The sequence below is a fragment of the Martes martes genome, assembly GCF_963455335.1.
Source record: "Martes martes genome assembly, chromosome: 14".
NCBI classification, from domain to species: Eukaryota; Metazoa; Chordata; class Mammalia; order Carnivora; family Mustelidae; genus Martes; species Martes martes.
In genome coordinates, this window is record NC_137902.1 from 53,047,521 (window position 1) to 53,073,647 (window position 26,127).

General features: G+C 36.4%; 1 protein-coding gene across 4 annotated transcripts in view; it reads right to left on the reverse strand.

Annotated features, from left to right (window-relative positions):
* FAM149B1 (family with sequence similarity 149 member B1) overlaps positions 1–26,127 on the reverse strand; it is a 76,658-nt gene that overhangs the window by 31,294 nt on the left and 19,237 nt on the right. For all 4 annotated transcript variants that reach the window (XM_080823155.1, XM_080823152.1, XM_080823154.1 and 1 more), the window contains 4 exons: positions 16,396–16,538; positions 15,478–15,594; positions 8,226–8,393; positions 5,625–5,812 (listed from right to left, as the gene is read on the reverse strand). In XM_080823155.1, the coding sequence (XP_080679281.1) occupies positions 5,625–5,812; positions 8,226–8,393; positions 15,478–15,594; positions 16,396–16,538 (616 nt within the window). The remainder of the gene's footprint in view (positions 1–5,624; positions 5,813–8,225; positions 8,394–15,477; positions 15,595–16,395; positions 16,539–26,127) is intronic.

Here is a 26,127-nt window from a genome sequence, read left to right on the forward strand (position 1 = left end):
TATTTATCTGAAGAAAATGAAAACACTAACTTGAAAAGATGTATGTACCTCCATGTTTATTGCAGCATTTATTTACAACAGCTAAGATATGGAAATCATCAATAGATGAATGGTTTAAAATGTATATATACAATGGAATATTCTTCAGTCATAAAAAAGAATGAAATCATTCCATTTGTGACCTTGAGGGCATTATGCTAAGTGAAGTAAATCAGAGAAAGAAAAAATACCATATGATCTTTCTCATAGATGAAATCTAAAAACAAATAAAACAAAGCTCATGGATAAAAGAAAGGTAGTTGCTAGAGGCAGGGGGTGGGGAACTGGACAAATGGGTGAATGTTTTTTGTTTTTTGTTTTTAGAATAAACTGAATTAAAATTTTTTTCATATCTATAAAAATTAACAATCAACAGACTCACATTTACATACAGGTTGAAAGTTTTAAAAAATGTTTTTAATAGGTAAAATTCATATAACATAAAACTCACCATTTTTAGCCATTTTTACAGTATACAATTAACTGGTTTTTAGCATAGTCACAATGTTGTGCAACCAGCACCACTATCTAATTTCAGAAAATATCTGTTACTCCAAAGACATACCACATACCTCTCAATTTTCTTCTTCCTCTATCCCTTGGCAACCACTAAACTACCTTCTTTCTCTATGGATGTGCCTGCTCAGGACATCTCATCTGAATGAAATCATACAATATCGGGCTCTTTGTGTCTGCCTTCTTTCACTTAGCATAATATTTTCAAGGTTCATCCATGCTGAAACATGCAGGATTACTTTATTTCATGAAAGAATAATATTACACTGCATGGTGTATTAGTTACTTAGCCTGCTATAACAAAATACCACAGATGGGATGGCTTAAATAACAGAAATTTATTTTCTTACAGTTCTGGAGGCTAGAAGTCCAAGATCGAGGTGCTCTCTGGCTTGTAGACAGCTTTGTCCTTGTGGGATCTCTTTTCTGTGCATGCACAGAAAGGGAGCTCTGATGTCTCTTCCTCTTCTTATAAGGACACCAACTGTATAGGATTATGGCCCCACCCTTATGACTTCATTTAACCTTAATTACCTTCCTAAAGGTCCCATTTCCAAACAGTCACATTGGAGGTTAGGGCTTCAACATATAAATTCTGAGGAGGACACAATTCTGTCCATAACAGCTGGATATAACAAATTTGGTTTCTCCATTCATAGCTGTGGACATTTGGGTTTCTACTTTTTAAAAAAAAAAAATATATATATATATATATATATTTTATTTTTAAAAGATTTTATTTATTTGCCAGAGAGAAAGAGAGACAGAGAGAGTACACAGAAGCAGGCAGAGAGGCAGGCAGAGGCAGTGAGAGAAGCAGGCTCCCTGCCGAGCAAGGAGCCCGATGCGGAACTCGATCCCAGGACCCTGGGATCATGACCTGAGCCGAAGGCAGCGGCTCAACCAACTGAGCCACCCAGGCGTCCCAAAAATATTTTATTTTTAAGTAATCTCTAATACCCAATGTGGGGCTCAAACTCACAACACTGAGATCAAGGGTCGTATGCTCCACCAACTGAGCCAGCCAGGTGCCCCTGATTCTACTTTTTGACCATTACAAATAATGCTGTTGTGAACATTCATGCATAGGCTTTTGTGCGGATATGGTTTCAGTTCTCTTGGTTATATACCTTTGAATGGAATTGCTGGGTTATAGGGTAACTTTATGTTTAACTTTTTGAGGAACTACCAAATTGTTTACACAATGGCTGCACCATTTAACCTTCCATCCAGCAATGTATGAAGTTTCCAATTTCTCCACATCCTCACCAATACTTGTTATTGTCTTTTATTTTTTTTTTAACATAGCCATCTGATGGGTATGAAGTAGTATTTCATTGTGATTTTGGTTTTGGTTTATATTTCCATAAAGAATATGATGTTGAACATCTTTCCATATGCTTATAGGCCATGTGTAATCTTTGGAGAAATAACCAATTCGAGTTGTTTGCCCATTTTTCAATCGGGTTGTTTGTCCCTTTGTTGTTGAATTGTACTTTATATATTGTGGATGCTAGATTCTTATCACGTGTTTGATTTGCACTTATATTCTCCCATTCTGTAGGTTGTCTTTTCACTTTTTTAATAATATCCTTTGATATGTAGTTTTTTAAATTTTGATAAAATCCAGTTTATCGATTTTTCTGTTGTTTATGGTCTTGGTGTCGTATTTAAGATTCCACCACCAAATTCAAGCTCATTAAGATTTACTCCTCTGTTTTCTTCTAAGAGTTTTTAGTTTTAGTTCTTTAATGTATGTTTGTGATCCATTTTGAGTTGATATTTCACACGTATTGTGAAATAAGGTTTCAAATTCATTCTTTTCCATGTGGCTATCTAGTTGTTTTAGCACCATTTGTTGAAGAGACTGTTCTTCTCCCATTCAGTGGTCTTGGCACCCTTGTTGAAAATCAATTGGCCATAGATGTGTGGGTTTATTTCTGGACTCTTGCTCCTATTCTGTTGATATAATTTATATATCACTTCTTATGCCAATACCACACTGTTTTAGTTAATGTAGCTTTGTATCAAGTTTTAAGATCAGGAAGTGTGAGGTCTTTTTTAGTATTATTTGGGACATTCACTCAACCTGTAAATCTATTTGGGGAGTATTGCCATTTTAATATTAAGTCTTCAAATCCATAAACACAGGATGACTTTCCATTTCTTTAGGTTGTCTCTATTTTCTTACAATTTTTTTGGTAATTTTTGTAGTTTTCAATATAAAAGTCTTACATTTCCTTGGTTAAGTTTAATCCTAAGTATTTTATTTTTTGATTCTATTATGAATGAATTGTTTTCTTAATTTCATTTTCAATGATTCATTGATAGAGACTAGCAGAATTTTGAGAAGTATGATAGAGAAACCAAAAGTTGCCTTGAACAGACTTAGTAGAAATCTGGATTTGGAGAATGCTGTAGGGGAGGGTTTAGAAGGAAATAAGGAACATGTTATTAGAAACTGAAAGAAAGGAGGTCCTCATTTAGTGTAAGAAAGCTTAGTGAAATGGTCTTCTGTGGTCAGGTGGAAAGCAGGACTTTTAAGTGATGATTCTGGTTATGTAGCTAAGGAGATTTCCAAAGTGTTGAAGGTGAGGCCTGATTTTTTTTTCTTGCTACATATAATAAAACATGGATGAGGAAGAGAAAGTGAAGGAAAAATTAATAAATATAAAGAAATCAATACTTGATGATTTTGAAAATTCCGTATCTTTAGATGGCAAAAGAGTTTAATGAAAGAAGGCTGTCAGACCCTCAAAATGCTACTGGCAGGAGGCAGTCTGGTAAAACTACTTAGCTGCACACTTGCGCTACATTTTATGAAAAGGGAAGGATGACTCAGAGGGTAAAACCAAGAGCCCAGGGTGCCTGGTGGCTCAATCAGTTAAACATCTGCCTTCGGCTTGGGTCATGATCCTAGAGTCCTGGGATTGAGTCCCGTGTTGGGCTCCCTGCTTGGCAGAGAGTCTGCTTCTCCCTCACCCTGCTCTAGTGCTCTCTCTCACTCTCAAATAAATAGATAAAATCTTAAAAACAAGAACAAAAACCAAGAGCCCAGAGGTTGGAACATAGAGCTGAGAGGATTATTTCTAGGATTGGAACTCCCAGTATTTTCCCAACTGGTCTTCAGAATTGTTCGTTTGTTTGTTTGTTTTTAAAGATTATATTTATTTGACACAGAGAGAGAGAGATCACAAGCAGGCAGAGAGGCAGGCAGAGAGAGAGGAGGAAGTAGGCTCCCCGCCGAGCAGAGAGCCCTATGCAGAGCTTGATCCCAGGACCTTGAGATCATGACCTGAGCCAAAGGCAAAGGCTTTAACCCACTGAGCCACCCAGGCACCCTTGGACTTCAGAATTGTTATGAACCTTTTTTTACCTTCCATTTCTGCTCACACATCTCTTATTTGGAATGTCTGTGATCCTTTCCCTGGCCCATTACTATATGTTGGATGTATTGGGGTAAAGTAAATGTTCTCTAGGAGTGGAATGGCTGGACTATATCGTTAGATGTTTATATACCTGTGTATATAGTCTTTAGTTTCACAGGTCTATAGATGGAAAGGAATTGTGCCCCAGTAATTTTACTTAATGTATTACGGCCAGCAACTTCATTTATATCAGGACCTGATTTAGGTGATAGTATTTTGGACTTCAGAGCCAATGCTATAATAAGATGAGTTTCTTGGAAGCCTTGGGAGTTAAATATATTTTGAATGCTGGAGCCCATGAATAATTGGGGGCCAGTGGGAAGATTGTAATGGATAGACTCTAAGGTGGTCCCTCTGTGATTCGTACCTCTTGGTATTCACACCTTTGTGAAATCTGCTCCCTTTGAATGTGACTTGCTTCAGACCAACAGATTATGGTAAAAATGATGAGATGTCACTCCCATGCATGTGTTATGTTACATAAGCTTCTGTTTTGCTAGCTGACTAGCTCTCAGTCTTTCTTGCTGGCTTTGAAAAGGAAAGCTGATATGACTCCTACAGCTACAAGAAACTAGATGCTTCTAAAAAGGGAAGTGGATCCTTTCCTAGTTGAGCCTCTACAAGAGAACCTAGTTGTGGCCAATACCTTGATTGCAACTTTGTGAGATCCTAAGTAGAGGACTAGCTAAGCCATTCTTGGGACTTCTGACCCACAAATCTGTGAGATAATAAATGTGTGTTGTTTGAAATTGCTAAGTTTGTGATATATTTTTTTGTGTAACACAGAAAATCAGAACAACTCTTAAAAAGCTAAATATACATTTAACCCTATAATCAGACCATTCTGCTCCTAAAAATTTACCTAAGAGAAAAGGAAATGTATATTCAAAAAACTCCTTATACAGTAACATACAGACCAGCTGTACATGTAATAGTCACAAACTGAAAACAATCCAAATGTCCATGAACAGGTAAATGGATAAACAAATTATGAAACAATGGAATATTTGTTAGAAATAAATTGCTAACACACAATTACATGGATGAATCTCAAAATGATCACGCTGAATGAAGGAAGTTGGCTAAAAGTAAATACCGTGATTCCATTTATGAATCTCTACAAAAGATTCATATATGAAACTCTACAAAAGAAAAACTAAACTATAGTGACAGAAAGCACATTTATTGTCACTTGGGGATGGTGGATCAGGCACAGGCAGAAGGGAAGGATTACAAAGGTCATGAACTTTTGGGGGTGATGGGTATGTTCATTATATTCACTGTTTTGTGGTTTCATGTTTGTATACATAGGTGAATTTACCAAATTGTACACTTTAAATATGGTTTATTGTGTATCAGTTCTTCTTAAGGAAAGCAGTTTTTAAAATGTATTTGCCACTTGCACATTTTTTTCCTCACAAATAACCATATTCAAAGAAATCACAGTCTAATCATCATAGAATGGGCCTTGTTACTCATCCATTCGTTCTCAAATATTTTTTCAATATCTGTTAGTGTCTGTGGGAAATGCAAATATGAATCTTTTACACTAAGGAAGTATATAATCTGATAAAATAGTTAATTATGCTTTGGAAATCATCAATAATTATTTTTTAATATTGTTTTCACAAAGATCCTTACCAGAAGCCAATCCCTCCCAATGACTACGTGTCAGCTGCTCCATACAACTCAGAACCTTGCTCCATACGTCGTCAAACACATAAGCAAGGACATCCTCTTTCATGCAGTAAAATGGAGCAATGGGAGGGTATCCTAATTTCTGTTTCTCTGGAGCTGCTTGTAATTTCTTTCCTTGAAACCCCTCTTCCCTGTAACAGAAGCAAATAAGACTTCATGGTTATTCTTTTTTTTTTTTTTTTAAGATTTCATTTATTTATTTGACAGAGAGAGACAGTGAGAGAAGGAACACAAGCAGGGGGAGCGGGAAAGGGAGAAGCAGACTTCCCACCAAGCAGGGAGCTCGATGCGGGGCTTGATCCCAGGACCCCGGGATGCTCGATCCTAGGACCCTGGGATCACTACCCGAAGGCAGACACTTAACAACTGAGCCAATCAGTTGCCCCCAAAATTCATGGTTATTCTTTACTGTGTGTTCACCACTGTCTTTTGTGCTTCTTAAGGAGTGTGGTTTGTGTGCCCACCTTACTCCCACCTTACCCACTACTCTGTCCCCCCCAAAAAGAACAAGAAAAAGAAGACTGAGACTCAGTGTATATTTTTTAGCTTTAAACAGATGAACACTGTCAATTGAGCAATAAGCTATGACAAGCATACAGAAATAATCTTTTTGTTGTAATTGGATACCATTTAGGTTAATATTAATGTAATATCTAATCATGGGCATATAACTGTGCCACGTAATTACTTGAGGCAATGATTCATTGGGGAAATAGTGTACTTTTACTAATCCAAATAAACGTTTGGTAGTTGGCTGGAAAGGAAAAGGAGGAGAGCCAAACAGCACAAGAAGCTACTCTGAGGCTCTTCCGGAGACCATGCATCTATCTGTAGGCCAGAAACTCTCAGTTAGCCAAGACTTCTCTATTGGAGAGTCCCAATAGCCCCAGTATTTTGGGGGCAAAACTCTAGCTGACAGGAGCACCTGGGTGGCTCAGTGGGTTAAAGCCTCTGCCTTCAGCTCAGGTCATGATCCCAGGGTCCTGGGATTGAGCCCTGCGTCTGGCTCTCTGCTCAGTGGGGAGCCTGCTTCCCTCCCTCTCTCTCTCTGCCTGCCTCTCTGCCTACTTGTGCTCTCTGTGAAATAAATAAATAAATAAATAAATAAATAAATAAAATCTTTTTTTAAAATAAAATAAATAAAAGTCTTCTATGTTAGGGCAACTGGGTGGCTCAGTCAGTTGGTTAAGCATCTGACTCTTGGTTTTGGCTCAGGTCATAAATTCAGGGTTGTGGGATCAAGTCCTACATTGGGTTCCATGCTCAGCACAGAGTCTGCTTTAGATTCTCTCCCACCCACTTCCTCTCCCTCTGTCCCTCCCCCTACTCATGCATTCACACTTTCTTTCTCTCTCTCTCTCAAATAAATATATTCTTTAAAAAAAAAATCTTCCTGTGTTACCTGAAAATTAACTTTTATTTATCAGGAAAAGGGAAAGAAATGCCCTTGGGACACCTATGATGCATTTAAATCACATTTTAAATTAGTTAAATCAACTTTTTAAAAAATATATACGTTAAACCAAGGGGGAAAACCTTTGCTTTGAGGAAAAGGAAGAGAAATTAGAGATAATTTGAGCTAAGCCAGATGAAGTGAAGGTGAAGGGGACAGTCTCTAGAAAACCGTAAGTACATAGTTACTATTCTCTTGCAACAGTGAGTTTGCTCAGTGGTGTTATATATAGAAATCTGGGTTATGTTTAGCTGACCCTAGAATTGTTTACACTGAGCAGGAGAGTAAGCATGGCTCAGCGGGAAATATGGTAGGAAGTCCAGAATCATGTGACACGGTAGAAACTAGATCTAACTATAGCCTCATTGCCTAAAATGAAATTCTCACTTCCATATGTGTTGCTCTGACTATAAATTCTGGAACTTTTGAAGGCTTAGAGGAATAGCTTAAGAGGTTACTGTTTGAGAAAGGAAGCAGAGAATAATGAAGAGAGCATTGGATTTAGTATAAGATAAATAAAGTTTTAGGTTTTAGCTTTACCTCAGACAAATCATTTAACCACTCTGATTCTCATCTATACTATAAATAATATCTATGTCACAGGACTATTGCCAGACTAGAGTAAGAATGGATATAAATAAACATTATTAATTGTAAAGTCTGTGCTAAGTTAAGGTTTTATGTAAACTATATACCTTTCAAACATGATTTATGTAAACAAAGTTCACACCTCTTCAACTAGGTTCTTTTGAAGAGTTTCAGTGTTTCTATGAGTTAACTGGTGATGATTTACAAAAGGTAAAATCAAACTATGAGAAGAAAAAAATTAACTCATTTTAAATGTTTAATCTCAGAAAGAGGCGAATGACATGTGCAGGAAGAAAATACAGAAGGAAGTCTGGTACAAAGAAGCAACAGGAGTTTGTATCAATTTAGCACATGAACTCTGGATACCTGAGAAGTGATAGGAAATAAATAATCAAGTGACATAAATCTAATTATAAGTAATATTGGCAGTATACTTTAGAAAAAATAGATATTAATAAACAAAATAGGAGGGGATTAAATAGCTTTAAAGCCATAATACTCACATATCAGTGTGGTCGAAGGCTAGGTATTCCTCTATTATTCCTTCGGAAAAGATTACACAGTCTTCCTCTTCTCTCTCCATAGAATACAAACTAGGGGATTTGGCAATGGAAGATGCTTTATGAGCATAAGAAGATGAAAAATGTAACTTCTTTCCCCTAATACCAAATCTGGGAGAGGAAAAAACAAATATTAATTATGGACAACATCAACAGTTCTTAGAGCATCTCAGTCTTACAGGTTTCAGCTCAGAATCCATTGTCCTGCTGACACCTTCCTGAATTAAGCCTTAATACCTAGTATTGGGGCGCCTGGGTGGCTCAGTGGGTTGAAGCCTCTGCCTTCGGCTCGGGTCATGATCCCAGCGTCATGGGATCGAGCCCCGTGTCGGGCTCTCTGCTCAGCGGGGAGCCTGCTTCCCTTCTCTCTCTGCCTGCTTCTCTGCCTACTTGTGATCCCTGTCTGTCAAATAAATAAATAAATAAATAAATAAATAAATAAAATCTTAAAAAAAAGCACCTAGTATTTCTCAGTACAGGAGGAATAAACACTAACCATAAACCTACTCTACCTACTATGCAGGATTAAACACTACTTGTTATCTTTTCAGATGCAATAGCTAGGACTAGTGCTGGGATGTATATATCCCAACCAGTGTTGGGATGCCTGGGTGGTTCAGTCGGTTAAGAGTCTACCTTCGGCTCAGGTCATTAGCCCAGGTTTCTGGGATTGAGTTCCACATTGGGCTTCTGGCTCAGCGGGGAGCTTGCTTCTCCCTTTGCCTGCTGCTCCCCCTGCTTGTGTGCTCTCTCTCTGATAAATAACATCTTGAAAAAGAAAGAAAGAAAGAAAGAAAGAAAGAAAGAAAGAAAGAAAGAAAGAAAGAAAGAACGAACTATTGGCAAGGAGATAGAGAAAAGGGAACACTCGAGTACTGTTGGTGGGAATGTAAATTGGTGCAGCCACTATGGAAAACAGTACAGAGGTTCCTCAAAAAATCAGAAATACTACACACCCAATAATTCCACCACTGAGTATCAACCTGAAGAAAATGAAAACATTAATTTGAAAAGACATATGCACTCCAATGTTTACTGCAGCATTATTTACAATAGCCAAAATATGGAAACAACTGAAGTATCCACAGATAGATGAATGGATAAAGAAGATGTGATGTACACACACAGTGGAATATTACTCAGCCATAAAAAGACTGAAACTTGCCATTTGCTACAACACGGATGGATCTAGGGGGTATAATCTTCAGTGAAATAAGTCAGACAGGAAAAGACAAATACCATATGATTTCACTTAAATGTGAAATCTAAAAACCAAGACAAATGAACAAACCAAACAAAACAGAAACAGACATAAATACACAGGACAAACTGGTGGTTGCTCAAGGGAATGGGATTGGCCAATATAGGTAAAAAGTATTAAGAAGTATAGACTGCCAGGGCGCCTGGGTGGCTCAGTGGGTTAAGCCTCTGCCTTCTGCTCAGGTCATGACCTCAGGGTCCTGGAATCAAGCCCCACATCGGGCTCTCTGCTCGTGGAGAGCCTGCTTCCCCCACCCCCGCCTGCCTCTCTGCCTACTTGTGATCTCTCTCTCTCTCTCTCTGTGTCAAATAAATCAACAAAATCTTTTAAAAAATAAAAAGTAAAAAGTTAATGAAAAAATTAAGAATATTTATTAAGAATTACAACTTTCAGGTACCTCTGGAGGTTATATGCTTATTTCAGTAACTCCATCATAGTCAAAATGCGTATTCCTTAAGGACAGGATTTCCTTCGGAGAAAGCCAGTCAAATCTGAGCAATCGTTTTTTTAAATGGCTCTGTTTAACCAAATATTAGATTTAATCAATGTACATTTTGTGTTATTCTTCACACTTTTTGTACCGTAGGTATTTTTTTAATGGAAAAAAAAAAAGAATAAACCCAAGGCAATTTTCAGCAAGGCTAGTGGGAAAATCTTATTAGAAGACATTTTGGAAATACATATTAGCAGCTTTAAAATAAACATACCTGTTGATTCCATTCATTCATTTATTTTCTCTGTAGGGATTTCCTTCAAGGTTATGACCTACAAGATTTAGCTATAAAAATTATCATAGAATTGTTTATAATTGCAAAAAATGAAAACTATCCCAAGTGTTCCAAAATACACAGTTGGGGATTGGTTGTTTAAATAATGAAACGGAACATTATGAGGTCATTAAATTAATGTTGTGGGAGAAAATGGAAGATGTCCACAATAAAATGATAAGTATAAAAAAGATTATAAATATGTAATTTCATAAAACTATACACATATGTGGCAGAGAAGGGTAGGTGCTCCCCAATATCCATTCTTTCCTAGTAAATAATGCCAACTTAATTCAGGAGAGCAATACATCCATCTCAAAGACTGCATTTCCCATTACCATGTAGTCAATGTAACTTATGAGATATGAGCAGAACTGTTTTGTGGGATGCTGGGAAGGCTGTTAAAATAAAAATGGCTTGGCTATAAGGAGTGCCCTTTTGCCCTTCTGCCTTTCCTTTCTGCTATCTGGGAAGTGACTGTCATGTTTGGAACTCTGTCAGCCATCTTGGACCATGATTCTTCATATGTTAGAGAAAAACATCCTGATTTAGCATGTTATAGCAAAAAGATGAAAAGAGTCTAAGACCCTGAAAACACCATGCCACCACGGTACTTCCTTTAGATACTATTCCTCCAGACTTCTTTTAAAACAGAAACAATCTAGGGGTGCCTGGGTGGCTCAATCAGTTAAGTGTCTGCATTCAGCTCAGGTCATGATCCTGGGGTCCTGAGATCAAGTCCCACATCAGGCTTTCTGCCCAGCATGGAGTCTGCTTCTCCCTCTCCCTTTGCCCCTCCCCCTGCTCGTGCTTGCTCTCTCCCTCTCTCTCTCAAATAAATAAATAAATAAAACCTTTTTAAAAAAATAAAAATAAAACAGAAACTTATATATGCTATTAAATAAAGTGTACAGTATATAGGAAGTGGCTGGAAAGGTATGGCTAGACTGTGCAGAAATTTGTGTATTAACTTGGGCTAGTTGTTAGCAATAAAAAGTACAGTTTTTAAGAAGAGGAATGACAAGATCCTTGCTTTAGAAGATTGCATGGCAGGGCCCCTGGATGGCTTAGTTGGTTAAGTGTCTGATTTTGGTTCAGGCCATGATCTTAGGGTCATAAGATGACCTGCATTGGGCTCCACACTCGGTGAGGAGCCTGCTTAAGATTTTCTTTCTCCCTCTCTGCCCCTCCCCCACCCCAACCCCTGCTCACTCATTTGCTCTCTCTAAAAAAAAAAAAGAAGAAGAAGATTGCTGTGGTGGTGATGAAGAAGATAATGCACATCTGACTCTTGGTTTTGGCTTAGGAGTCCTGAGATTGAGCCCCATGTTGAGCTCTGCGCTCAGTGGGGAAATCTGCTTGAAGATTCTCTCCCTCTGCCCCTTCCCCAACTCCTGCACATACATGTGTGCACTATCTCACTCTCTCTCTCAAATAAATAAATAAATCTTAAAAAAAAAAAAAGATAATGTGGTTAAGGAGACTAGTGCAAAAGATAAAACAAGAGTGGACAGGCTGATGAGTGTCTGGACCATAGCAGGAGGCACACTGTATTGGGGGATAGAGAGATGGTTAAGAGGTGAGAAACAGTTTGGAGAACCAACACATGTAAATCGGCTGGTATTACTGTTTACAAAAAGTCTCAGATTTGAAACTTAATGTTTTTTAAGTCTCTGTTCTGAAATTCTAAACAGATTCATGCCAATGAATCCAGCTAACAGATTCATGCCAATTCATGACATTTTTACTGATCTACACCAAAAGGAGGAAAATAAGAACAGTGCCCAGGAAGACTGCCAAATCCCCTTTCTTGAAAAGGATCATCCTTATTTTGAGATTATGTACTTCATGCTTTTTTGTGTGTTAATACGTCTTTTCTTTTATAAAATAGTGATGTTAATTTTTGCCTTTTTTTTTTTTTTTTTACTGTAACAAACAAAAGCTGTCAAACCCATGTCAAATGCTGGATACCCAGTATTCCATATGTTATTGTGCTATTGTGTCATTCCATTTGTATTATTAACCAATCATTTCTTTAATCTGTGGTAACTTTTTAAGAAGATTTTTTTAAAAATTTCTTTATTTGACAGAGAGAGAGCACAAGTAGGCAGAGAGGCAGGCAAAGGGAGATGGAGAAGCAGGCTCTCTGCTGAGCAGGGAGCCCAGCGCAGGGCTTGATCCCACTAACAGAATTTAAAAAAAAAAATGAAAGATTTTATTTTGGAGACAGAGAGCGTGAGCAGAGGGAGAATCGGGGGAGAGGGATAACCAGACTGCACTGAGCATGGACTGGATATGGGGCTCGAACTTAGGACCCTGAGATCATGACCTGAGCTGAAACCAACTGAGCCACCCAGGTGCCCCTTGGTTTTATTTTTAAGTGAACTCTACAGTCAACGTGGGGCTTGAAATCACAACCCCTTGCCCCCACCCCAGGATCAAGAGTTACATGCTCTATCAACCCCGCCAGCCAGGCCCCAAAGATTTTTTTTTTAAAGTAATCTCTACATCCAACGTGGATTATACATAATTTGCTTAGTAAAAAAATAACAGTGGTCTTGCCTAATCATGTATTGCTCTGGTAGTAATATTTAATTTGAGATGTTTTCTTGTGAGAGGGAAAAAATCATGACATTTTATTCTTCTCCCACATGCATGGAGGATAAAATGACTTTGCTAGGTTTTTTAAACAGAGTTTAATTTGGAGCCAGTCCATCCAGGTATAGTAAGCCTTCATGGAGGTAATCACTGCAAGACCCTCAAATGTGGTTGAAAGGAACATGTGGCCAAGGGCACCTTCCTGACCAGGATCTGAAAAGTATAATTAGCCACTCTTAACTCCATTTCAGACCAACCTTATTATCCAATGGACCTCTAGAAAGGATTGAAGTAGGGGAAATTTACATGAAGGAGTGATTTCATGACGCCAAAAGGAAGAAAACATAACTTAGTATACCAGAAAGGAAATAAGACTGGATGAACTTCCAGTATAACTGAAGTACCTCCATGGCTTTGGGGAGCTTCAGAAAATTCTTTATGTCTCAAAAAAATCTGATTTGTAATGAGCTTAACTGCCCCTTCCATTTAGAATAGTTGTAAAAAAGAAATCAAAGAAAATGAAAACAAAGACTGTAACTTATAATGAGTGATACAAGGGAGGTAGGCATAGGACCAACAGCAGTCATACCATACCACCTTAATGATTTTTGTAAGTTGTGGTAAAAAATATAACATTAAAATTTCCATCATAACCACTTTATTTTTTTTTAAAGATTTTACTTATTTATTTGTCAGAGAGAAAGAGCAGGAACATAAGCAGGGGGAGTGGGAAAGGGAGAAGCAGGCTTCCCACCGAGCAGGGAGCCCAGTTGGGGCTTGATCCCAGAACCCTGGGATCACGACCTGAGCCAAGGCAGACACTTAATGACAGAGCCACCCAGGCGCCCCCATCATAACCACTTTAAACTGTACGGTTCAGTAGTGTGAAGTATATTCACATTATTATTGTGTAGCAGATTTCAAGAACTTCTTCATCTTGAAAAACTGAAACTCTAATACCCATTAAATACTAATCCCCTCCCCTGCTCCTGGCAATTACCTTTCTACTTTCTATGCTTCTGACTATGCTAGATACATGACATGAGTGGAATCATACTGTATTTGTCCTTTTGTGACTAGCTTATTTCACTTAGCATATGTCTTTGAGTTTCATCCATGTTGTAGCATGTAAAAGGATTTCCTTCCTTTTATCGTGACATATTATTTTATTGCACATAAATATCACATTTTCTTTAGCCATTCATCTGCTGATAGACATTTGGGTTGCTTCCAGATATTTTGTCAATTGTGAATAATGCTGCAGTGAACATGGTTGTACAAATACCTCTTTCAGATCCTGCTTTCATTTTTCCCCCCTTTGGATACATATAGCTGGGAGTGGGATTGCTGGATCATATGATAATTCTATTTTTAATTTTTTTAAAGATTTTACTTATTTACTTATTTATTGGACAGAGAGAGATCACAAGTAGGCAGAGAGGCAGGCAGAGAGAGGGGGGGAAGCAGGCTCCCCACTGAGCAGAGAGCCTGATGCGGGGCTCGATCCCAGGACCCTGAGATCATGACCTGAGCTGAAGGCAGAGGCTTAACCCACTGAGCCACCCAGGTGCCCCCTTTGTTCTATTTTTTAAGATTTTATTTATTTATTTGAGAGAGACAGAGTGAGCGCGAGCAGAAGGAATGGCAGAGGAAGGATAGGGAGGAGCAGACCCCTGCCCAGCAGGGAGCCCTATGTGGGGCTTAATCCCAGGATTCTGGGAAATTGACTGGAGCCGAAGGCAGATGCTCAACTGATGAGCCACCCAGGTGCCCCCTTTAATCTATTTTGAATTTATTTTTATGTGTGGTGTAAGAAAGTGGAATAATCCTATTTAGGTTTATTTTGCTGTTGTTTAAAGAGTTTGAGGTATTCAAAATAATTAGCTGTTCTAAATAATATACTAATTATACAACTTAAGCTAATAAACTAATAGTTTAATTTCTGTAAAGAAATTAAGTTGTAATTAATACTACATGTTTAAGAAAAAAATCAGTTTTTCAAAATTTTTTCAAAATATCTTTTTTTTTTAAGATTTTATTTATTTATTTGTCAGAGAGACAGATCGTGTGAGCATAAGCAGGGGGAGCAGCAGGCAGAGGCAGAAGCAGGCTCCCCACAGAGCAAGGAGCCTGATTGTGGGACTCAGTCACAGGACCCTGGGATCATTACCTGAGCTGAAGGCAGATGCTTAACCAACTAGCCCTCCAGGCACCCCTCAAAAAATCTTTAAAGTGTTTCTCAGACCTCTAAATTTTTTTAACCCAGTCTATCTACACTTTATTTCAAGAAGGAAGTGCCTGTATTTATAGATGAACATAAATACAGAGATAGAGATGAATCTAAATAACAAAAATATCCTTAAACCCTAGGGAATGTCTTACTTTTCAAACAAAAAAATTATACAACAAAATTCTTATGTGCACAAAAACTATAGTCAATCTTAACAGAATTTTCTGTGCTTTATTAAATACCAACAAGTAAAAAGTTTTTTAATCCCCTAGGATAACTGGCAGAATGTAACACTTAAACATTTGGATACATAAATACTCACATATTAGAAATACTTACATAGTAGAATCTCTTTCTTGAGAAAGTGTTGCCTCATGTGAAGCTGAAACAACAGAAGGGGATCTAGGATACAGTCCATAACCTTCACTTGGAGTGATTATCTGCCTACCCAGAATCCTTCAAAATGAACAACATAAAGAGACAGTTAAGTACCTTCACCTGTCATTCGAACAAAATGTAGATATTTTTGGAACAAATTTACTGGCTCTATATAAAAGTCCAGTACATACTTAGTCTGATACTGATTAAGAATAATTCTTGGGAGAAAATGTGAATCCAGAGTCTTATTAGAGATATAGCACTCTTCCAAAAAATGGAGATGGAAAAGATAAAGCTACAGCCTCCCCACCGTTGAAAAAATCCTAGAAAGCTGAGCAAACATTTGTAATTTTCCCTCTATCCTCTACAATAATCTTCATTAAATCTGCCAAAATGGATGAAAGCCAGGCCAATTTAGTGAAAACTATGAATTATATTCTTAAGAACATGATGCTTTATAAATTTTAAGTATAAATTTTAAGTCATAAGTACAGTAATGTGGTTTCTGAGGAACGTTTCCTAACAGCTTATGTCTGCTTTCAAGTATACATAAGAATTTTCTTGTAGACAACAGTGTAAACAAATACATTTTCTGACCCTCTTGCTCAAAAGAAGAGCTGTTTGGACAGCCACAATACACAGATCTCAGCTACTGGTATAGAAATTGTTTTACTCAGAACAACATAGTGGTAGTTAGGAAAACTCTAAGAAACTTCCATCAACTTGAATTTTCTCTCAACTGAATCTGTATACCATATGGCCTAATTTAAATTCATTAAAACCAAGCCTATAAAGATTTCAAAATAGCAGCTTTTTTGGATATCTGTTTTTCAAGTTTTAGTTAGCCATGAATACAAGCCAAACATGGGGCTCTAATACCTGAGGTGAGGAAAGCTACATGTCCATTGTTGGCACTCTTCTTGTAGACTCTTAGTATGTACACTCAACTTCTGCTCATATAAGAGCTCGTCAATGGCTGTGAACATTGCCTGGACTTTTTCAGTGGCATTTTGATCAAGTTCCTGGAAGAAAATACCACACCAAAATATTTTAGGTAATCTTTTAAAATCATAAAGGTTGAAAGCAATCAAATTTTGTTTTCAATACTTAATCCATTTCAAATACTGTTGAATTTCCATGAAAGAAAAGCTATTGAATTTTTGTATCTTATAATATTCAGATTTCCTTTATAGTCTTATTCAAAGAAAATTTATAGAAATATTTATTTTTTAAAGTAACATTTTCTTCATCATAAAAATACTATGTTTATTATAATTTTGAAAGATCCAGAAAAGTATGAAGAAAAATTAAAATTACCAATAGTTCTACCAAATATAATAACTGCTAATTTAAGTATAGTTGCTTGGTTCCAGTATTTTTTTTTAAGAGCTCTCTCAGTCAATCCTATATATTTGACTCTTGAACAACATGGGGCTTAGGGGTGCTGACCACCACCTCCCCGCAGATACACAGTCAAAAATCCATATATAGCATCTGAGTCTCCCAAAACCTAACTACTAATAGTCTACTGGTGATTGGAAGCTTTCCCAATATCCCATATTTTATCTATGTATTACATACTGTATTCTTATCATAAATTAAGTTAGAGGTTATTGAGAAAATCATAAGAGAAAATACATTTACAGTACTGTACTATTTTGAAAAAAATCCACATAAAAGTGGATCCACACAGTTCAAACCTGTGTTGTTCAAGAGCCAAGTTTAGTCTGTATTCTTCAGTTGACGGTTTAGGTTATGTCCCTGCCCTCTGTAATTCTTTAGCAGCAGCCATAGGGATCTGATCATGTTTTCTGGTTCTCTGCTTACCCTCTACTTCATCTGTATTTATGCATCCTTTTATATTCTGGTGGAAGAAAAGTTAAACCTTTTTCAAAAGTATAAGATAAGAAATCTGTATTTTCACTCCAAGAATGAAAATCATCTTCTACCCAATTAAAAAAGGCTTGCTAAATAGATATGAAGGTTAACTTTAAAGACTGTTGACCTTAACAAAAACAAGAGTCAGCTATTTTATAAGCAAAATGAGCTTATTTGGGAATAGCAGAGAAGTGGAATTGGGGACAAGCAAACTTATGGCAAACCACAGGCAAGTCCAGAAAAGAGGAGAGGGCCTTGCTTTTATAGGTGAAAGGAGAAAGCTAAAAAGGTCCGTTATGGCTTCTCATTAGCTGAGTGTGGTGGTTTCTCACTAGCTGGGCTGTTGCTGGGTAGGAAGAAATTCTTCCTTCTGTTAGGGTATATAAAGTAAGCTTCTTCCTGTTGGGGAATACGAGTTATGGCTTCTTATGGAGGTTGGTAGTGTGTGAGAGATCTCCTTTAGGGCTTCTCAACTCCATGTTCAATGACATTTATTTATTTTCACAGGACTCAACACAAATAATATTCTAAAAATTTCTTACTGTTTTCAAACTCCTGCGGGGGTACAATGGGCTTTTACTAGTCTCAGTGAAATTGTTATTTTTTTTCATGGAGGTCAAAGTTCATTATTATAGATAGAATGGGATAATGTTGAGAAAGAAGTGACTAGGCACAATCTCCTAGCAAGATATCTTTTTTTTTTTTGCATCGCATGCATTTTTTTTTTTAATTTTAACTCCAGTATAGTTAACAATAGTGCCATGTTAGTTTCAGGTATACAATACAGTGATTCAACAATTCCATACATCACCCTGTGTTCATCATGACAAGTGCAGTCCTTAATCTCCATTATTCTTTCACCCATTCCCCAGCCACCTCCCCTTTGGTAACCATGTTTGTTCTCAATAGTTAAGAGCCTGTTTCTTGACTAATTTATTATTTTTTTCTATTAAATATTTATCTACTTAAATACTGTTCTTCTTGTTGGTATTTGCCTATTAAAACTTTTCCCATTCCTTTATTTTCAACATTTGGGTATCATTCTGTCTTTGACATTTTTTTTTTAAGATTTTATTTATTTATTTGACAGATAGAGATCACAAGTAGGCAGAGAGGCAGGCAGACAGAGAGAGAGAGAGGAGGAAGCAGGCTCCCCACGGAGCAGAGAGCCTGATGTGGGGCTCGATCCCAGGACTCTGGGATCATGACCTGAGCCGAAGGCAGAGGCTTTAACCCATTGAGCCACCCAGGCGCCCCTGACATGTTTATTTAAATAGCATGTAGCTGGAATTTTAAAATCCAATTTCAGAGTCTCTTTTATTACTAGGTGAATTTTATCCATTTTTACTTATTGTAATGTGCAATATTTGAATGTATTTCTACCATTTGTTTTGTGTTTGTATTTATCCTTCTTTTTCTTGTGTTGTTTATTGTCTTTTCCTTCTGTTATACTGATTTCCTTATTTCCCCTATTAATTTGGAAGTTATTCATTATGTTTATATTCTATTAGTAGTTACACTTAAAATTTTAGCATCCATAATCCCTTATTTTTCTAACAAAGTCTGATGTTTTTTAGCATTTCGGTTCTCCACTGAAACAAAGCAAGAACTTTGATCATTTCACAATATATACACATATCAAATCATTATATTGTATATCTAAAACTAACATAAAGTTATTGCAATTATATCTCAATTTTTAAAAATTAAATTTAAAAACTAAAATGGGGGGAAGGAGAACACAGATATTTGTGTGTGAGGATAGAATCCACAGAATTTGATGACTGTTGTGTGAGGATAGAATCCACAGAATTTGATGACTGATTTGATGAGAGAGATGGTTAATGAAGATGAATCTGAGCCTCTCTGCTGCGTGATAGAAAGGATGATGCTAGGGATGCCTGGGTGGCTCAGTCGGTTAAGCCACTGCCTTCGGCTCAGGTAAGATATCCTTAACTGAGAAGATCTCAGTGGTCTTTATACAAAGTAACCAATCGGTACCATATGTTTTTTGTTTAACTTTTTATTTTGCCCTAATTTCAGACTTAGTATCAGGTATCTTTAAAGTAGGAGAGGTAAACACTTGAGACTTCTCAGGAAACACTTACCAGTTCTTTTTTAAGCTTTAAGAACATGTGGATAATGAAATCAATATAACTGTTATTAAATAATACCCCCCAAAAGGGAAATAGAATAAAGTAGAACAGAATGTAAATATTATAGTATTACTCATATAAAGGTTATTATTTTATGCACCTTTGTCTTCTGTTTTATGTACACACAGTGAGTCAACTACATGTCTATGTCAACTACATGTCAATTACATGTCTTAGTATGAGTTGCAATTTTAAAAGCTTGATGCCACCAATCTAGACAGGGCCTAACAAGCCATTTTTCTAGTGGAAACCCTCCCTACTTCAGTTTACAGGATTAGAGTATTGACTGGAACAGAAAGGGATGCAGGGGCTTGAGGCATCTTTCATTACTTTGACAATGAATGACAATCCAACTATGTAAAATATATTTTCTAAAATGACTTTGATGTGCTTTAACTTCCCTCTAAGTATTTTTCATGTTTTATTTTGAATATTAGTATTAGTGTTGTTTTTAATACATAGGATGTTATCTGTTTTGGCAACTACTTAGGTTTACCAATATGCTTTGCCAATTACTTTGCTTTCTGTTCCTTCATGTAACCCATTCCTTTCTTCTGCCTCTTTCTTCTCGGTATAATCTATCTTTTAATAGTTCTCTCAGTGTATATATATGGGTGGGAAACTCTTGTTCCATAGGTGTTTCAAATGTCTTTATTTTGCCTTCACTATTGAATGCTAATACATCATATATTTATATATCTCATTTTTTTTGTTTTTTTGTTTTTGTTTTTTTATTTTAAAATTTTTTATTTCTTTTCAGCATAACAGTATTCATTGTTTTTCACCACACCCAGTGCTCCATGCAATCCATGCCCTCCTTAATACCCACCACCTGGTTCCCCCAACCTCCCACCCCCCGCCCCTTCAAAACCCTCAGGTTGTTTTTCAGAGTCCATAGTCTCTCATGGTTCACCTCCCCTTCCAATTTCCCTCAACTCCCTTCTCCTCTCCATCTACCCTTGTCCTCCTTATTATTTGTTATGCTCCACAAATAAGTGAGACCATATGATACTTGACTCTCTCTGCTTGACTTATTTCACTCAGCATAATCTTTTCCAGTCCCGTCCATGTTGCTACAAAGGTTGGGTATTCGTCCTTTCTGATGGAGGCATAATACTCCATAGTGTATATGAACCACATCTTCCTTATCCATTCATCCGTTGAAGGGCATCTTGGTTCTTTCCACAGTTTGGCGACCGTGGCCATTGCTGCTATAAACATTGGGGTACAGATGGCCCTTCTTTTCACTACATCTGTATCTTTGGGGTAAATACCCAGTAGTGCAATTGCAGGGTCATAGGGAAGCTCTATTTTTTTTTTTTAAAGATTTTATTTATTTATTTGACAGACAGAGATCACAAGTAGGCAGAGAGGCAGGCAGAGAGAGAGGAGGAAGCAGGCTCCCTGTTGAGCAGAGAGCCCAATGCGGGACTCGATCCCAGGACCCTGGGATCATGACCTGAGCCGAAAGCAGAGGCCTTAACCTCTGAGCCACCCAGGCGCCCCAGAATTGGGAAGCTCTATTTTTAATTTCTTGAGGAATCTCCACACTGTTCTCCAAAGTGGCTGCACCAGTTTGCATTCCCACCAACAGTGTAAGAGGGTTCCCCTTTCTCCACATCCTCTCCAACACACGTTTCCTGTCTTGCTAATTTTGGCCATTCTAACTGGTGTAAGGTGGTATCTCAATGTGGTTTTGATTTGAATCTCCCTGATGGCTAGTGATGATGAACATTTTTTCATGTGTCTGATAGCCATTTGTTTATATATCTCATTTATCATATATGAGATATATCAATTCACACACACACACACACACACACACACATATAAAACATACACACACACATACATATATACATACAATTTAGCACTACCAGAAGTGTGTGAGCATTAAATTTTGTTCCACGTCCTGGCTAATACTAGGTATTGTCAGTCTTTATAGTTTTAGTAAGTGTGAAATGGTGCATCATGACAGTTTTAAATTTGCATTTCTCTGATGATTAATGATACTGAGCATATTTCTATATTCTACTTGGTCATATATCTTCTTTCATGGAGTTCAAGTCTTGTGCCCATTTTTTTCAAATGCTTTGTCTTCTTAATATGGAGTTTTAAAGTTTTGCATACAAGTCCTTTGTCAGATACATGTACTATTGCAAATATTCTCTCCCTATCTGTGGCTTACCCTTTCATTCCCTTGATGGTATATTTGAAAGCACAAAATATTTTAATTTTGATGAAGCCAAATTTATCCATTCTTTCAGTCTTGTGCTTTTGGTGTGTCATATCTGCATACTGTTGTCTTGCACATTTTCTCATATTTTTTTTAAAAGATCAACAGTTTTTTTCTCTTACATTTAAGTTTATAATTTTGAGTAAATTTTCTATATGGTGTGAGTTAATCTAATTTCATATTTTTGCATCTGGATATCTAATTGTCTCAGCAAATATTTATGGGAAAAAATACTTTTCCTATTGAATTGCCTTACCATCTTTGTCAAAAATCAAGTGACTCTAAATGAAAGGGTTTATTTCTGAATTACCAGTTCTGTTCCATTGATCATTATGCCTGTCCTTATGTCAATACCATACTGTTTTGATTATAGCACCATTGAAATATGGTAGTGTAGGTCTTCCAACTTTCTTCTTTTGTACAAGTTTTGTGCTTTTGTTAAGTTTATCCCTTTTGTTGTATTGTGAATTAAATTTATTTTTTATTTTTATTTTCAGACTTGTTCATGTACAGTTGTTCATGTTCATGTTTCTACAATGTGTAGAAAGATTCTTAAATTTAGGTACAATTCATATACATGAAACTTATCTTTTTGAAGTGTGTGAGTTAGTGGTTTGGGGTATATTTCCAATGGTTTGTAGTATATTCACAATTGTGCAACCATCACCAGTAACTAATCCCAGAAAATTTCATCACCCTGAAAAGAAACCCTATCTCCATTTCTCTTTCTACCCAGTCCCTGGCCACAGCTAAACTACTTTTTTGTCTCTGGATTTGCTCTTCTAGACATTTCATATAAATGGAGTCATATAATACATAGCCTTTTGTGTCTGGCTTCTCTCACTGAGCCTGTTTCTAAGGTTCATCCATAGTATATTAGTGTATTAGTGCATGTGTATTAGTACTTCTTTCCTTTTTATGGCTGATATATATATATATATATATATATATATACTAATACACTAATATATAACAGCCATATATAATTTTTATATATATATAGTATGTATATATATACACTATATTTATATATATATACACTATATTTATATATATATACACTATATATATATATAAATTATATATGGCTGTTATATATTAGTTATATATTAGTGTATTAGTGTACATGTATTAGTACTTCTTTCCTTTTCCCTTCTTATGGCTGGATAATATTCTACTATGTAAACATGCCACATTTACAACTGATTTTTGTAAATTGATCTGATATACTGTGACCCTCCTGAAGTTACTTCTTTGTTCTAGCAGATTTTGTGGGGGCAGAAAGAGTGTGAAGTCTTCAGGATTTTCTACATCATGTCATCTGCGAATAAAGATAGTTTTATTTAGTCCTTTACAATGTGGATGCCTTTCATTTCCTTATATTATCTTATATTATATTACTATATTACACTGATTAGAACCTCCAGTACAATGCTGAATAAAAGTGACAAGTGGAACTGGGTATTAATCCAAAGAATATGAAAACACTAATTCAAAAAGATATATGCACCCCTATGTTTACTGCAGCATTATTTATAGTAGCCAAGATATGGAAGCAATCCATGTATCCATCTATAGATGAGTGGATAAAGAAAATGTGATAATGTGATATATATATCTATCTATATCAGATATAGATAGATATATATATAGATATATATATCTCCTACACACACACACACACACACACACACACACACACACACACACACAAAGGAATATTACTCAGCCATAAATAAGAATGAAATCTTGCCATCTGCAACAATGGATGGCTCCAGGGATGGATCTAGAGAGTATAATGCTAAGTGAAATAAGAGAAAGACAAATACTGTATGATTTCACTCATATGTGGAATTTAAGAAACAAAACAAATTAAGACAAAACAAGAAACAGACTCCTAACTATAGAGAACAAAATGATGGTTACCAGAGGGGAAGTGGGTGGGGGCATGGGTGAAATAGGTGAAGCAGATTAAGAGTACACTTATGATGAGCACTGAGTAATGTATAAAATCGCTGAATCACTATACTGTACACATGAAACTAAAATAACACTATATGTTAACTATACTGGAATAAAAATAAAAATAACTTAAATTAAAAAGGGGTATCTGGATATCCTTACCTTGTTCCTGATCTCAAGAGGAAAATATTCAGTCTTTCCCTATTACATACAATGTTAGCTGTAAGTTTTTTTAGATGCACTTTGTCAGCTTGATGAATTTCCTTTTTATTTCTAGTTTCTTGAGTTTTTGTCATGAATGGATGTGGGATTTTTGTCAAATGTTATTTCTGGTCTACCGAGATGTCATTTTTTGCCCTTTATTTCATTACAATGATGTATTTAAATTAGTTTTCTCATATTTAACAAGCTGTGAATTCCTGGAATAAATCCCACTGGGTCAGGGTAAATAATCCCTTTATGTTGCTAGATTTGGTTTACTAATAATTTAAAGTTTTTTGTCTGATTTAAGAAGGATATTAATTTGTAGTTTTCTTACGATGTCTTCATCTGATTTGGGTATCAGGCTAATAATGGCCTCATTGAATGAATTAGGAACTGTTCCCTCTTTTCTGAGAGACTGGCAATATTTCTTCTTTAAATATTTAAATAAATTGTAGAAATACAATTGATTTTTGTAATTTCTACATTGATTTTTTATATTGACCTTGAATCTTGTGGCCTTGTTAAACTCTATTAGTTCTAACAGTCAAATTTGTTTGTTGGATTCTACAGAATTTTTTGCATACAGAATTCTTGTGACGTCTTTGGCTTTGGTAGCAAGGTAATATTGGCTTCATGGGATGAATTGGGAAGTATTCCTTCCTCTATTTTCTGAACAAGTTTATGAAAGTTAGTTATTATTTATTCTTTTTTTAAAAGATTTTATTTATTTATTTGACAGAGATGACAAGCAGGTAGAGAGGCAGGCAGAGAGAGAGGAGGAAGCAGGCTCCCCACCGAGCAGAGAGCCCAATGTGGGGCTGGATCCCAGGACCCTGAGACCATGACCTGAGTCGAAGCAGAGGCCTCAACCCACTGAGCCACCCAGGCGCCCCAGTTTTTATTTATTCTTTTAAGTACTTGGTAGAGGGGCACCTAGGTGGCTCAGTGGGTAAAGCCTCTGCCTTCAGCTCAGGTCATGATCTCAGGGTCCTGGGATCCAGCCCTGCATCAGGCTCCCTGCTCAACAGGGAGCCTGCTTCTCCCTCTCTCTCTGCCTGCCTCTCTGCCTACTTGTGATCTCTCTCTGTCAAATAAATAAATAAATAAATAATCTTTAAAAAATAATAATAAGTACTTGGTAGAATTGACCAATGAAGCCATTTATGCCTGGGTTTTTCTTTGTAGGAAGATTTTTAATTACTAATTTATTTAATTATTATAGATTTATATGGATTTTTTATTTCTTTTTGAGTCAGTTTGGCAATTGTGTCTTCCTCAAAATTTGTCAATTACATCTAAATTATCTAATTTCTTGGCATGAAGTTTCTTATTACATTCCCTTAAGTCCTTTTCATTTCTGAAAAGTCAATAATTATGTCCCCCTCATTCACTTCTAATCTTGTTAATTTGTGTGTGTGTGTGTGTGTGATTTTTTTAAAGATTTATTTATTTATTTATTTATTTATTTATTTGAGAGAGAGAGAGAAAGAGAATGAGAGGGGAGAAGGTCAGAGGGAGAAGCAGACTCCCCATGGAGGTGGGAGCCCAATGTGGGACTCGATCCTGGAACTGGATCCCGGGATTCCGGGATCATGATCTAAGCTGAAGTCAGTCGCTTAACCAAGTGAGCCACCCAGGTGCCCTGCTTTTGGGTTTTTTTTTCTTGATCAGACTACCTAAAGACTTGTCAATTTTGCTGAATTTTTCCAAAGAACCCACTTTTGACTTTATTGATTTTCTCTATTGTTTTTTGTTTTGTATTTTGTTAATTTCTAATCTGTATGGTTTCCTTCTGATTCTTTTTTAGTCTCTACAGGTAGAAGCTCATGTTATTGACCCTTTTTCTGTAGGCATTTTTATCTGTTTTTAAAATTTTATTATTATTAGTTTCAGGTGTATAACATGATTCATTATTTGTATATATTGTGAAATGATATATTGTGAAATGATCACAATAAATCTAGTTAAAATAGGTCACCATACAAAGTTACAGAATTTTTTTTCTTGAACTTTTAAGATCTACTCTCTTAGCAACTTTCAAATATGCAATACAGTATTACTAACTATAATCGCCATGCTTTACATTACATCCCCATCACTTATTTGTAACTGGAAGCTTTTATTTTATTTTATTTTTTTTAAAGATTTTATTTATCTATTTGACAGACAGATCAC